The sequence below is a fragment of the Lagopus muta genome, chromosome 3 (assembly GCF_023343835.1).
Source record: "Lagopus muta isolate bLagMut1 chromosome 3, bLagMut1 primary, whole genome shotgun sequence".
Classification (NCBI taxonomy): Eukaryota; Metazoa; Chordata; class Aves; order Galliformes; family Phasianidae; genus Lagopus; species Lagopus muta.
The window spans coordinates 46,599,719-46,614,483 of NC_064435.1; the positions used below are offsets into that span (position 1 = coordinate 46,599,719).

Here is a 14,765-nt window from a genome sequence, read left to right on the forward strand (position 1 = left end):
AAACAAAGGCTATTTAAGAAAGGTTAAGAACTGCAAATTGTGTGAAGTTCACATTTAGGAGTTTTCATTTTCCAGCTCTTCCCTGGATTGCCTGGGCAACATCTCCTCCGTTGCTACTTATTAATACATTTAATGTAAGAGATTTTACAGCCTTTATCTATGTGTTTTTAAAACCTACGGTTGCTCTTAAAGTTATGAAGTGTAACAAAAGCATTGCTGTTCAAATCAGTTGCTCCTTGAATTTGTTACAAAGCTCTCTTCTGTACCAACCACACATTCAAACGTGGCAATATGTAACTGCACCCCCTCCCTCCCCTCAAAAAAAAAAAAAAAAACAAAAAAAACAAAAAAAAAAAAACACAAAACCAAAACGTTTTAGCACTAGAAGTAAGATTGACAAGAAGTATCACTGTTATACGCAGCAGAAGCTGATAGCAATTCCAATCAGTTTTCAGAACCAACAAAATCTGGTTACCAAGGGACTTGTGGATCTTTACAGAACTGCTAAGAAGGTGGAATCCTTTCACGTAAGGACAATACTGCCATCAGGCAAGAGAAACCATAAACTACAAAGAGATGCTCTGCTCTCCCCATTCTTTCACTCCATATATTTTTGACACAATGGTGAGACTGGAAACAACGGATTCTTAGAGATTAACCAAATTCTACCAAAACACACAAACAAAACTCATCTATAAAGTGTTGGATTTGGCAGCAGCCAGGCTTGCCATAGCATGTGTCCTGTCTCACAAGATAGAGGAGCAGGGAGGATTATTGTGCAGGAGACATGGGGGAAGGGCAGGCAGAACAAAGGACAGGCTCACACAAACAGGCTTCACAAGGACCCTTGCTCATCCAACTACTAGAATTTTAGCTGTGAGGGGTTCTGTAAATATTGACAAGCAGCCACTGTGCAAAATCAATACAACCATACTTAAGTGCCTAAATTGAAACCTAAAAAAACAAGTCAATACTTCAGGTAAATCATCCAAGATGCTCTGCTTTTTAAGATGTTCCACGCAGCTCTCCAGGTTACAGCAAAATATTTGTGCAGGTACAGAAAACCATTCAGACTTTCAGGTTACACCTGAATTGTTAATACAGGCAGAGTGCAGCACACAGCTGCCGAGTTGCACACACACACTCACTCTAATTGAAGGATAATTTTGCATCGGCATTTCATTTCCTGATCCCAGCTCCACCACCACCTCCCCTTATTCAAACACAATTGAGTACATGCCATATGCAGGAAAATTACATTGTTACTTTGAACCAAAAGTATAAAAGAGGAAACGGATGACGAACACATTTTTGCCTAGGCCTTGTAGAACTAATCTTCAGAAAGAGCACAAACACACAGAGTTCTGTAATGGCCACAAGTATTATGTTAACAGTCGGAGGTACTCTTTGCAAGCACGCTACTGTAGTCTTCACCTTTGGCAAGAGTCTGCCTCCTCTCCTAAATAAACAGCGCAGTTCTACACATCTAATATTGCTTACTTTGAGATAAAACTGTAGTTTTGTGTCAGACAATTTCAAACTTACCTTTTCTTTCCTTTCCCACAACACTACTGAACAAAGGTACTCTCAAGACTCTCCTCGAAGTTTCTTTTTTTTTTTTTCATTTTTTGGCAGATTCTTAGTTTAATAAATCCTCTCAAATACTTCACCTTGCTTAAATAAATGCTGGCCAATGGAAATACGATCACTAATGGGCTGTTAGCACAGCCACCTTGGTAGTGATCACTGAAAAAACAACATTCACTACTTAGACAAGTGCATCTAGAACAAACAGCCCAGAAGAGATCCTTCACATCAATCACTGACCAGATTTTCATGAAAATAGTCCTAAAATGTTAATACTAACAGCTTAAAGTTTCACAAGAAGTTAACAGTACTTGCAGCACTGATGACAGTTTGCAGTCATTACAAAGCAAGAACAGCACTACATTACTGAATCTATGAAATATTGTTCTGGTATAAACCAAACATATGTACCTGTATATACATGTATCAAAACTCAGGGTCTTGCTTGTTTTAAATTAGAATGAGCTCCATTCATCGCTTCCACAAGCCCATGGATTCCTGATGCATCACCACTGTTTCTGAAAACACATGCCTCAAACTCACCAAAGCAACTACTCTGGCTGCAAGGACTGCTTTTAAGAACCTATAATCAAGTCAGGTTTTGAATGCCTAAGAACTCTAGACCAATAAACAATTTAACTTTGCTTCCTACTGCTCTTTTTTTTTTTTTCCTTTGCTGTAAACTTAAAACCATGTTATGCTTGTAAAAGAGCTTTTTTTTTAAGCATTAAACTATGAGATATGCTTGATTCAACACTCTGATATAAATTATCAGCAAACTAAGAACATCTCATAACGCCCCCTCACCTGCACCATGGTTAATGTTACGGTTATAAACCTCTGCCAACCAACTCCACAACTCCTGCTGTGACTTAGATCAAAATTGTCTAAATGACCCCAGCAACAGAATCGAGTTATCATCCCATGTCAGAGTCCCTTATACTAAACAATGGACAGTCACTACTGTGGAAAAAAAAAACCACAAAAAGATAGAAAACTAAAGGGAAGCAATTTGGCAGAATACAAAATGGATCCAGTAGTAAAAACCAGATTGCAGCCCAAACTGACAGCATTCTAACCCCACGAGCTTTCAAATCAGACTACAGCGCTTTCTTTTTACTGCTTTACAGATTTTTACTCTTTCCATCTTCAGGGAACCGTGACCTGAAAAGCAAGTCCCTCTAGAAAAAAGCAACCTGGGTAGTTCCAAGCAGCAGTTCTGTAAGGATAGTGAACTCAGTGGCCAAAAACCTGGAGAATATTGCTTGCAAAGCCTGAATATTTTTTTAATTTTCCCCAAAACAATATATGCATGAAGCATAAATTAAAACTCTGATACAGAACTATAAGCATAACTGAATATTCAGGACATAAAACTGAGCACTACAGGAATATCGGGATATAAACCTGATTATTATTAAGCTTACAATTCCAGATACAGTTAACTGCAATATCAACTTTTAAATAAGTCAGGCAGAGCTGCAATAATGAGCACGCAAAGCTCATACTCAGCCCTCATGCATACATTTTAGCTGTAAGCAGAAGCAGCCCCACTGGTTTCCACAAGACGTCAAAGGCAGGTAAAGTCTCAAAGCATAAACATCTACAAGACAAGGATCCCCAACCAGAAGGACGACTTCCAAAAGCCATCTCCAGCTGAAGCCTTAATAGCATCTCCCCTTCAAAACAACAACAAAGCACAACCACGAAGCAAGGGGAGGAGAAGCTACCCAGGCAGAGAAGCACAAAATCCATCTCAAAGGCTCACTATGAAAGACCTACGTGGGGTTTCTTAGGAAGATTTTTCTAATTAGAATTAATTAAATGAGTCTGTCTATTCCGAAGCCTGCTGGCTCCAACTCAACCCTGTAACTAACTGCCCCTCCTGCAATAACCACACACAACTGGTTCAAAGTCGGCCTCTGCTCGCCACTGCATTCTGAATCAGGGATGTTACAAGAACACGATGTCCGAGCACCCCAACAAACAGCATCAATCACCCCGTTATTGAGGGGCTTCTCCTGGGAAACGCCCACTGCATTTGACATCGAACCGAACCATTCTGGAGTTCTCACTGCAGAGAGAAGGGAACGTTTCAGTGCCGCATCATGCCAGCACATACCTAAACCCATTGTCCGATCCGAATTTATAAACGTAAACACGGGGCAGACGAGGAATTAAAGGAAGAAATGCACGGTTTTTCTTTTTCCCAGTACCTCCACCCTTCATGTCTACCGACACACCGAGCAGACACGGCGCTGGTTACAGGACAAAGCGGCGTTCCCATCACTCGTACACACACCGGCTCCGACACCCGCCCCGACGAAGGCCCGCCGCCCCAACCCAGCTCACCGGTGGGCGCGCTGTCCAGGATGCGGAGGTCGTAGGCCCCAGAGCAGCGGTAGTTGGCGGCGGTGCCGTTGTCCCACACCACCACCACCTCCTCGGGGCTCTCGAAGCTGCGCACGGTGCCCACGTGGCCCTCGCCGCCGTCCTGTTTCCCCCACTTCCAGTCAGGGCCGCGCACCACGCGGGCCCCGACGCCTTCCACCATCACGCGGTTGTTCCTCGAGCTGCTCATCCCGCCGGCGCCGCGCGGGCCCGGCCGGCGGGGCGGCCCCGGGGGGACGCCGATGGGGTCGGGAGCGCGGCGGGAGGCCGCGGGCCGCCGCCGCGCCGAGAGAGGCGATCCCGACGCGACGCCAGGCAAAAGCCGCGGCTGCCAGGCAGAGGCCTGCGGGCCGCTCTCCTCCCGCCTGCGGGCCGCCCGCCGCCGGCCCGCGACCGCCGCTACATCCGGGGACTGCGGCCGCGACGGCGGCGGCACCAGGGAGACCGGCGGCGGCCGGCAGCCCCCGCCTCCCCGCCTGCGCATGCGCTCCGCACTGGCGCCGCTGCGCAACTGCGGGGTGACGCTGCTCGAGCGCCCCCTGCCCTGTGGCTCCTGCGCCGTGAGGTGATTTGGCGGCAGCAATGAGTGGGGGGGGGGGGGTGTCTCGTCCGGGCTGCCGCATCTCGCTCTTCCCTCTGTAATCTTAAACAGAATGCTATCCTTCATTCGAAACATTGTTTTTCTTTCCCCCTCTGTGTTCTTTGACAACTTCTTGAAGGCGTCCACTTAAAAGGACGGGCGCATCTGCGCCAGGCAAAAGAGTGCTTTTTCAGTCAGCAGGGAAATGGCTACAAAAAGGCAGCCCAGCTACTCCTGTATCCTGAGCATTTGTACCGTTTTTATGCTTCTTTCCACTTCCGTGGGTATTCATACGGTTAGAAGAGTCCACGAGATCGTTTCCTGGCTTCTTTCGTGACCATTCTAACACAACATATAGAAGAACACCATAATACAAATAGCCACCACATCTCTCCTATCACCCATCCCTTCCAAACCCTGAACTAAAGCTAAAAAATGCCTCCTCAACACAAAGTTTGGCCCTGGCAATAGGCACTGCCAAGCAGCATCTGACTGCTACTTCTACAGCGACTGCTGCTTTTACACTATGCCAACCGGTACCCCCCCAGGGAAGCATGCAATTGTCAGGCAGCTTGGGTTTCTGGCAGATACTTCTCCCCATACAGAAGCAGCCCGCAGCTCATACTAGCTTTTAGATTTGGTATGTGGAATTAGAACTAAACACGTACACATGACAGAATCTCCGAGGAATTCTGGATATTTCTTGACCTAACAAAGGTTCTATGTGGGATCTATCTTGGACAAATCTACCACGTTATGCTTTTCCAGGCTTTGATAGTTATTGGCAAGTATAAGATTCATGTGTATCTAAGCATAAGTAGGAGCACATTTTTATCATTCTTTGACAGGACTGAATAAAAAAGGCTTTCTGCAACCAGGGTATGTGTGCCAGGAAAACCAACAGAGTCTGAGACAAGAAGTAGTGACAAGTCTCCTGCAGAGAACCTGAAGATTTCACCTGTCACATTTATTTTTCCAAGAATGGCATCTTCTACAGCATAGGCCTTAAGCAGGATGCTGCAGTTCAGCAGCAATGCATGTGTGCAGGTGTAATCCTGGAGCTTCTTCTAATGATCTTTTTTGACTACATTTGCACCTCTATACCAGTAGTCCCTGCCTTTCCTTCTACTCACCTGCTTTTTTTCAGTTATAGGATTTACTTGCTAAAAAAAAAAAAAAAAAAAAAAAAAAAAAAAAAAAAAAAGAACAGAATCTGTAAAGGTACTTGACTTACCACAGAAGAGGTTTAGACACATGAACACAGATACTGGCCTCTATGGGCTGAAGGTGAGTGCTTCCCTGACAGCTAAGAGGGAGTTCTCCGTATGTTCAAAATACAGAGGCTGTGTCATTTTGTTGGTGTTGTCAAAATATTTTAGAATCATACAGGGTATCATCTATCTGTACACCTGCTTGATGTGTAACCAAACAGTAAGGAAAAAAACGTTTTTAGTTCGTGGATCTTCTCTCCAAAACAGATTTCAAAATAACAAGTAGAAACCAGTTTTGAATGGAGGTTTAAAAAGATACAGCAGAGAATGGAGAAGGATATAGCTTTGGTGAAAAATTTATTTTTCAAGCAATGTTGGTTGGATGTTAGTGTTCCTATCTAATATTTTTCTAATATCAGCCACTGAAACATGTATCAGCCTGGAAATTAGCACTGCAGTGATATGCAAAATAAGCTAACTGAGTAAGCACCTAAAGGATTTTTTGAGACTCATGGAAAGAAAAAGATACAAGAACCAGAATGTAAGCAGCAAAAGCAAAAAGGGACTCTGAAAAGAACCCAAAGCAAAGCTAGAAATAAATAACTCGGAAAGGGTACAAAGAAGATGGAGATGCCACAGAACATTGAACATGATTGATGTATTATGGCAAGAAAAATGACAGATACAATATTTTTGGGTATGTATACACATTTTGTTTAGACTTGGAAAGTAATACAGTAAGAACGATTTTACTTTCCAATAGGAAAAAAAAAAAAAAAAAAGAGAGAGAGAGAAAAAAAAAACCCTCTTGTTAGCTTAGACCATTTCTCAGGCAGAGAGGATTTGTTGGTTGGTTGGTTTGTTATACAGATAAATGCATGTGGCATTTTAAGTCACCTCTAACAAATCTTTGGTCCCAAAGCTCACCAGCTGAAGGCCTTACTTACCAGAACAGTGCTGCTATGATTAATCATTGCTGCCTCTGTGGTGAGGTAGAGCTCAGTTTGAACACCTCCAATGGTCATGACAGAGCAGCTGGACCACAGGCTAGCAGAAGGAAATCCACACTGCTCTAGGCATATTTGACTGTAATTACAAAGACTTCCTAATATGCATTCAGTGCAGGAATCTTGATGCACAGAAAGAGCTACAGAACTAGTTCTCTTCTGGCTACCAAAAATTACACATATTGCTGAGTCACACCATCCTCCAGCTGGTGATTATGGTCTTTCCCACTGCTTCCTGCCATTTTAGAGCAATCCAACAAGGCGCCATGGAAGAAGACCTCTGGTTTATTCAGAATTCAGCATTATGCATAACCTAATGACATCCCTTTAAATTCCTTGTTATTCTTGGAGAGCATATGGCCCTTTTGTAAGCGCAGCTGTTACCCTCACAGAGAGCACGACAAACCTCACAGAGCCACAGGAAACAGGACCTTGGTGGTCAGCCAGCCCATGAGCCTGTTCAAAGACATTCTGGAGGGCTGCTTGTCTGAACTCTGCCCCATTGTCCTGTGAGTCTGCAAAATGTCACGCTACATCAGAGAATCTTAATATTAGTGTTTCCATGTATTGAAGACAGACTTTGATACAAGCTTTTCTGGACTGTCCTGCTTGACTACAGCTGATTTTAATTCTCTGCTTTCCCCAAAAGGTTATTTTTCAATCCAGGTTTTTTTCTGGTGGAGGGAAAAAAAAGAAGCATTAGGAAAAGTCATTAGGAATAAGTAAGCAACTGCCTTGATTTTATTAAAATATGCGTACTCTTCAATGTGAAACTCACTTGACAAACCCTGGAAGATAGATGGAAATATTTGCAAACTAAGTGAAAAGCTGCTTTACCGGGAAGTTTTGCCCCAAAATGTCATTTAAGAAAGTATGTAAACAACTTCCACAGAAACCTATGGTCTGATAAACTTGCCACACATTTTTTGAAGTGAATAGAAAGAAAAAGGAGTTGTCCATCTGTATCCTCTAACATATTCTAGACTCTGACGAATGAGTCATTAACATCAGGCCACATCTTGTTTGTCTAGGTTTTGTAGGGGAAAAAACCACCAATTCCTCAGCCTCTGCTGCCATCACATGGCTGTGTATTGTTCCCCATTAACGCACCTATCCTGTTCTCTGTCACATTGTATCTCCATGCAATTTCTTTCCCGGTTTTCAGAAATGACGTAAGTGACACTGGTTTTTTTCCAAGTTTCTGCAGATTAAATTATTTTTACTGGCAGATAGTGAGCAAGCTGTCATACAACAGAACTAGCAGTTTTGGTGGGTTTGGTGTTTGCCTTATGCTATGCTAAGAATGCTTATTATGCTACCCCTATGAATGTGTTAATTACAACATATATAATAACTGCCAATGTCAGTGCCACTGTTTCTTTCCATAACAAGTTCTATCAGCTGTTCTCTTCTAGGAAAAACAACTGAGCAGAAATTATAAATAAATTACTTCATTTTCATACTGTGGAAATAAACTAATTCCTTGGAGACCTGCTAAAAAGAATGAAATGTGCCAGTATCTAAGACCTCACCATTCTGGAAAGCTAAACAAACTTCAAAAAAAAAAAAAAAAAAAAAAAAACCACAACATTTTAGGATGAAGAAGGGTATTTTTCCCTGAAATAATTATCCCAGAATCTTCTCCCTTGGATAACTTTGTAAGGCTGAAATACTGTGATAAACAAAACAAAATAAAACACCATAACTGAGAAAGACTACAAAGCATAAAAGTATGTACTTGTGTCTGTTACAAATCCTCCTACATCAGTACACCTCAGCAGATTAAAGAGCACATTCCTACCTGACACTCTGAATGTTTAGCCCGCAGTTGTAGGCCACCCAGCTGGAAGGCAGTCTGGTAGAAAAGGACACCTGGGAGTCCTGGCAAACACCAAGTTGAACATGAGCCAGCTCCGTGTCCTTGCAACAAAGAAGGCTGATGGTGTCCTGGGTCGTATTTGTCAAAGTACCACCAGCAGATTCTGTAATTGCTGAAATCCTTCCACTCTTCTCAGTGCTGGTGAGGCCAGGCCTGAAATACTGGATCCAGTTCTGAGCTCCCCAGTATGAGAGACATGGATACATTGGAGAGAGTCCTCAAAGCGGCCCAGAAATGATAAAATGGCTGGAATACCTCTCCTGAGAGGAGAGGCTGGGAGAGCCAGACAGTTCAGTCTGGAAAAGAAAAAGCTCAGGGGATCTCATCAATGTCCATAAACACCTGAAAGGTGAGTGTGAGAGGATAAAGGACAAGAGGCAATTGGCACAAAGTGGCACACAGCAGTCCAGCAATAGCACAGGTTGCCCAGAGAGGCTGTGGGATTTCCTCCTTGAAAATCTTCAGGAGCCTCCCGGACACGGTGGTCCTAAGCAACCTCCTCTGTGTCCCTGCTTGAACAAAGGCTGGGCCAGACGGACCCAGAGGTCTCTTCCAACTTTAACCATTCTGTCTTATTTTTAAACTGACAGGAAAATAAACTGTCTTCATGGGTAATTTTTGTTAAGATCAATTAGTCATGTCCTTGGTCAAACATGTAGTATAGGGCCTTCTGTTATTATGAAGGATTTCAATATGCACAATGCAATGCCTGAAAGATTATTTAAGCACTGAGTAATATATATGTTCAATAATCTGCTAAAGCAATATCAAACATGGAGAACTAAAGGAGAATCTAAACATTGTATGTTTTATCCTAAGTCCCAGTCACAACATAATATAATCCTAAATTCCAGTAAGATATCCATCACACTCCATCAGATCTGTTGAATTCTCTATTTAATAAAAATACTGCTAGAAAGTTTCAAGAATAATAATTTAAAAAAAGCTGTTGCTAAACATACATATATAAAGTATTTTTAAAGCACACCTAATTTAAGATTGCGTCTACTGCTAATAAATAACTTTAATTTATCATGCTAAAGAAAAATCTAAGGAATTATCTAAAGGAAAAAGGGCCATTGGACATATCTGTGAGTCTACTGAATTCAGATGGATCCATAGTACAGTTGTGAACAGAACAAGAGTTTACCAAGTATGTATGGTAGTTCTTTTACATTACTATAAAATACTCTAAAATGCTTTGATTTTGTGTTTGAAATTTAAAAATGCAATTTTTTATCAATTTTAAAGTGTATATAAAGGAATTAAAATAAATAAACAAAATTGAAAACATTTTATCTTAAGCTACAAAAAAGATGCCTTGGGGCCAGGAGAAAATTTAAACTCTACTGCACTCTTAGAAAAAAATCTCAAGTTTTGTAGCAGCTTTTGATAATTAAATTCTTTTTTTTTTTTTTCATTAAAAATGTTAAGAAAAATGTCCTCAAAGTATTTCCTTGCTTTATACTGAATTCAGTTTATTTTACAGTTTCACATTCTCAGTTTTCAGCATGCCATGAATTATCATCATTGATTTCTGAACAATCAGTTTGAACTTAATTCACATTTCTGACAGCTACATAACTACAACCCTGTGTTTAGCAGTTCATCAGCCGTATTCAAATGTAGGGAATTGATTTCATGCAGAGCAAATCCCACATAAGGCTGTCCAAGGGAGAAGAGTATCAGGCAGCCTTCATGTTGCAACAGCTGTTGACGGTACCTTCAACCACCTAAACAGAGAGTGAAACAGTGCTAAGTTATGTAGTTACATTTGTGCTCAGGATACCAGCTCTACCTTGCTGAACTGGAATTCTCACCCTTTAATAGAAGGGATGATAGTTAATGGAAAGCTGAATCGAATGATACAAAGCATAGCATTCCCTTTGAATCTTATGTTTCTTCTAGCTCTGATGGATAGAAAGGGCTGAGGAACATTCCCTGAAGGAGCGAAGAAAGGCAGCGCGACAGAAAAAGATCTGGCAGTGTGAGAAAGTGAAGATAATGGCCTAAGTAGCAAAGTTCAGGAAAGGGGCAAATTGAAACAGCTATTCCTAATGCCACGGTCATTCATTTCTTTAGTTATTTTTTGTGAACACCAAGGATACAGACATATACACAGCTGGCTCTTTCCTTCAAAACCTAAAGTGCTTCCAACATATATGGACTTTACCACTTCACTACTTGAATCACACTTTAAGGAAAGAAAAACTTGTCATACGCATGAAGGCCTGAGAAATGCTGAGTTGAACTTTTCAAACATGTTTTTCTTCTTTCATTCCCCAGCTGATAATAAATATCCGGAACGGTGAATATCATCTTTCCTGCACTGATGGGAAAGTTCTCATATAGTTTATACACAAATAAGGAGCTTTTAATGTATTCTCCAAACAGGTCAAGCTGATACAAAAAATATTTTTTTCCATTTTGCTTGATGAGAGGTAAACAAATGTTAAATAAATAAATAAATAAATAAAAATCCTCACATTTAAAACCCTGAGGCAAAGTGTCACCTGTTTTCTCACAACTAGGCTGTACCACCTACTGGAATCCGTTCCAAAAGTGGGGCTACAGAGAACTCTGCTGGGATCAACTTGCAATTGTAAGGATGTAACAGCTCCTCCAACTCCAGATGGTCACAGAGTCACCTCTCTTAAAAAAAAAAATAAGAAGATAGAATACCACTAATGTAACTTCCTAGTTAATAAATAAATAAAAAAATAAAAACAAATCAAGCTACGACTCACTCATTTCTTCTGTAAATTATTATCTATTGCTTATACAAACTAAATCGGGACACAGTGTGAAAGAACAACTCCATGCCCTTTCCCTTCTGCCTAATCTTTATAATTCATTACAAGCTGAGTTGATTCAAGAATATTAGTAAGCACTGGAGAGCATAGGGCAAATAGCAAGCATCTGAGAATGCAGGACTCTGCTCCTTTGAAAGGAAAATACAGTAAGATTTCAAAGCGCTGTGTTGATCACCTGTTTTCTCCACACACACACTATTTGCAGTCACTAAACTACTTGGAAGCGGTTGTAGCATGAACAGGATACAGTATTTTTCTTTGCCAGCTCTGCAAAATCTGTCATAGGTCAAAAGTATTTGAATACTTGAAAGTAACACTGGAATTGGATGGTGTGACAGGGATTACTTACAAGGAAGTTATTAACACTGTTGTTATTGACACTGCAGTGACATGCTTACACCCTAAAAGCAAGGCAATGCCTTTCTCAGTACAGGCATTTGTTTCAGTTTGCGTGTGGCCTGTCACATGTACCTGATGCTCTTATTACTCCTATGAGTAAGCAACACAGATACGGCAACGGTTGAAGACCAGCTAAGCCTCATCAGTGTTTCTACAGGTCCAAATCTGATCTTGTGAATACAATCTCCCTAGCTTAATGATTGAGGCATTAAACCATTGGATTTGTATTCCTCAGAGAGGTTTCTTTAACCACCAGCATTCACACTGCCTGCTTTTCAGTCACATGTCTGTATGTGTATTAAAAGCCTTCCATGGACACACGCTGTGTTCTCTTCTTTCTCAACCATTTGAGATTTTTCTTTATTTTTCAGGTGACTAAAGTGTTCTCCAACTTCATAGGCCTTGGACTTGAATGTAGACAGTCTGCTGCAAGCAACAATCACGTCAGAAGTAGCAGATCCCCAAGCATCCTAATGCTGAGTCCTCAGCTCAGTCAAATGACTGTCTCCAAAGGTTCCTAAACTCACCTTGCTGAAGTCAACACATTTTCAGAGCAAAGCTCTCTAGTGCAGCTGCTCACACCAGTGTTCTTTCACAGTAAGTGTTCTATCTGGGGTATACAGCATGATACTCTGAGTTAGTCAGGACCTGCCTATAGTTTTCTCTACACACAGAGCAGAGAAATTGCAAGGTTGGTAACAAATGGTTTTCTATCCATTCAGTTTCCTTTTTCTGTAATAGGGTAAAAAAGCAAAGTCCAGATCCTTCCTACCTTCAGCTTACTGATTCCCATACTCCCTTCAAATGTTGCTGTACCCCTGTACCTCTGCATATCTTCAGAGAGAATAACATACTCTTACTAGTTTACCCTTATTAATAAAATATAAATTATTTTGTGTCTTGCATCATTCAAATTGTATTGAATACTTGCATCATTTTTGTATCATTCAAATTCTTCTGTGGAAAATCCTTAAACTGTACAAACTGTTTTTGCAGAAAATGAAGAGAAGTAACAGATTTCGGCTTGTCAGAGTGAACTGTAAAACATGCTGGACTTTTCCAAATACCACATTCCAATTAGCACTGCAGTCAGAAACAGACATTTCCAAAATCTTCAGATGTTACAATGGGCTTTATGTTGTTGTCAAATTAGAACTGGAATCCACTGGTTTGACCAATTGGTAGGAACAAGGTAGCGCTTTATAGCAAGGAAAGCTGAAGCCTCTTGTAGTACTTCCCTAAGCTCTTTGGCTCAATATCCAAGACAGCGAGGAGCTTTGCCCCTGCCATTTCACGAAGAACAAGTCAGAACCAGAAATGTTTTCAAATTCTGTCAGAGCAGTGCCTCCCCGATAAGATCTGAGCAAGGAGAAGCAATGAGATAGGCCACGCCTCATCTGCAGCTTTTACATGCCTTTTCCTGTTTGTGTTTTTGTGATGATTCTCCAAGGCATAGCAAGACAACACTGCTAAGGTAAACAATAGAAAAACTAAATCTGTCTTGAAAGGAAGAGTCTCAGTAAATGCCTTTCCTCAACAGATCACAGAGCTCAGGCATAAAATAAGGAGCAGGAAGGTACTGCTGAGTCTTGTGATGTGTGGGAGTACCCCCAACAGCAGATGCTCAGCTGCAGGACATTTATATTATCCCAGGCATGTGCAACCTGAGGGCTGGCTCAGCTTGCAATGCACTCGCCCTTCACCCTGAGCTATAAAGGTGATATTTCTTCACTGCACAGTGGTTCAGAGCATGTACCCATTGCTCAGCTACAACTAAACCAGTGCTATTCACACTGTGTCGACTGAAACCAGGGCACAGGGAAGGCAGCGTGGGCAGTGCTGATTCAAGTGACAGAAAATAATGTTATACATTTTGTTAAATTGGCTAAACACAGTGCTCAGAACAGCAAGGAATATGCAGCCACGCATTCTGTTTTGCTAAAGGAATTTTAGCATCAGTTTTAAGATTGCTAAAAGAATCAATTTATGTTCATGGTATCGATTTCAGTTAATAGAAATACACTATCTGAAAATTTCAAATGGAATGTATAGAGTTGTAATCAGATATTCAACTCCAAAATGTGACCATGTCTCTCTACCAGACTTCTATGAGCCCTCTCTTACCAGAGAGAAATACCCCTCACTTCACAGCCATGCCTCATTCATCTCACTGCTTTTCAGCAGTACATACATGTGTGAGCAAATATTTTCAAGAATGAAGTACAGAAAGAGTAAAATTTAGACAAAAATCTGTGAGGAATACCTTGAGAGCCCACTGAGAACTGCAGCCACTGTCACTAAGCCAGAGTGATGCGCTAGTTTCACAAAAACAAGGAGAGATATCCCTTAGTTTTCTGGTCTTGTTCTTCTTGTTTCTTATAATTTTTAAGAAAAAAACAACATTAAAAATTAAAATGTTTTGTTACTTATATATTAACGATACTGCTTCTTTTACAAGGGCTGCTCCGAAAGTAATGTCTCCTATTATATAATGTTGGCCCATGACATCAGAGGTAGATGGTGACAGTATGGCAGTACAGGCTGAACCTTCCCACTGATGTTCTGTTACCTGTTGTTGTTGTGTGACAGATGGCAACAGAGGTCTGACATGGAAGTGTGTATGAAGCAACAGAGTGTCACTGAATTCTTCCATGAGGAAAAAATGGCACCCATTGACATTCACTGAAGCTTGTTGAACACTGATGGAGACCAACCAGTTGCTGCAAGCACAGTGAGGCAATGAGGCCGTGTATGGTGTGTTTCAGCAGTGGTGACAGCGATAGTGGGTCATCTCTGCTGGTACAGATTTTTATGAGCATGGCATGCAGATTCTTGTTCATTGCTGACAAAAATGCAGAGCTAATGATGGTGACCATGTTAAAAAATAGTGTTTTGTAG

At 41.3% G+C, this 14,765-nt stretch overlaps 2 protein-coding genes across 3 annotated transcripts in view; one reads left to right on the forward strand and one right to left on the reverse strand.

Moving 5' to 3' along the window:
- The window catches only part of MIB1 (MIB E3 ubiquitin protein ligase 1), a 71,419-nt gene extending 67,051 nt beyond the window's left edge, over positions 1 to 4,368 (reverse strand). The window contains exon 1 of one of the 2 annotated variants that reach the window (XM_048938805.1): positions 3,940 to 4,368. In XM_048938805.1, coding sequence (XP_048794762.1) covers positions 3,940 to 4,168 — 229 coding nt within the window. In that variant the 5' untranslated portion in view covers positions 4,169 to 4,368. The remainder of the gene's footprint in view (positions 1 to 3,939) is intronic. The other variant, XM_048938804.1, reaches the window with a different exon arrangement.
- Positions 4,221 to 14,765, forward strand: part of ABHD3 (abhydrolase domain containing 3, phospholipase) — a 34,177-nt gene continuing 23,632 nt past the window's right edge. The window contains exons 1-2 of the mRNA XM_048940598.1: positions 4,221 to 4,538; positions 12,239 to 12,317. Coding sequence (XP_048796555.1) covers positions 4,221 to 4,538; positions 12,239 to 12,317 — 397 coding nt within the window. The remainder of the gene's footprint in view (positions 4,539 to 12,238; positions 12,318 to 14,765) is intronic.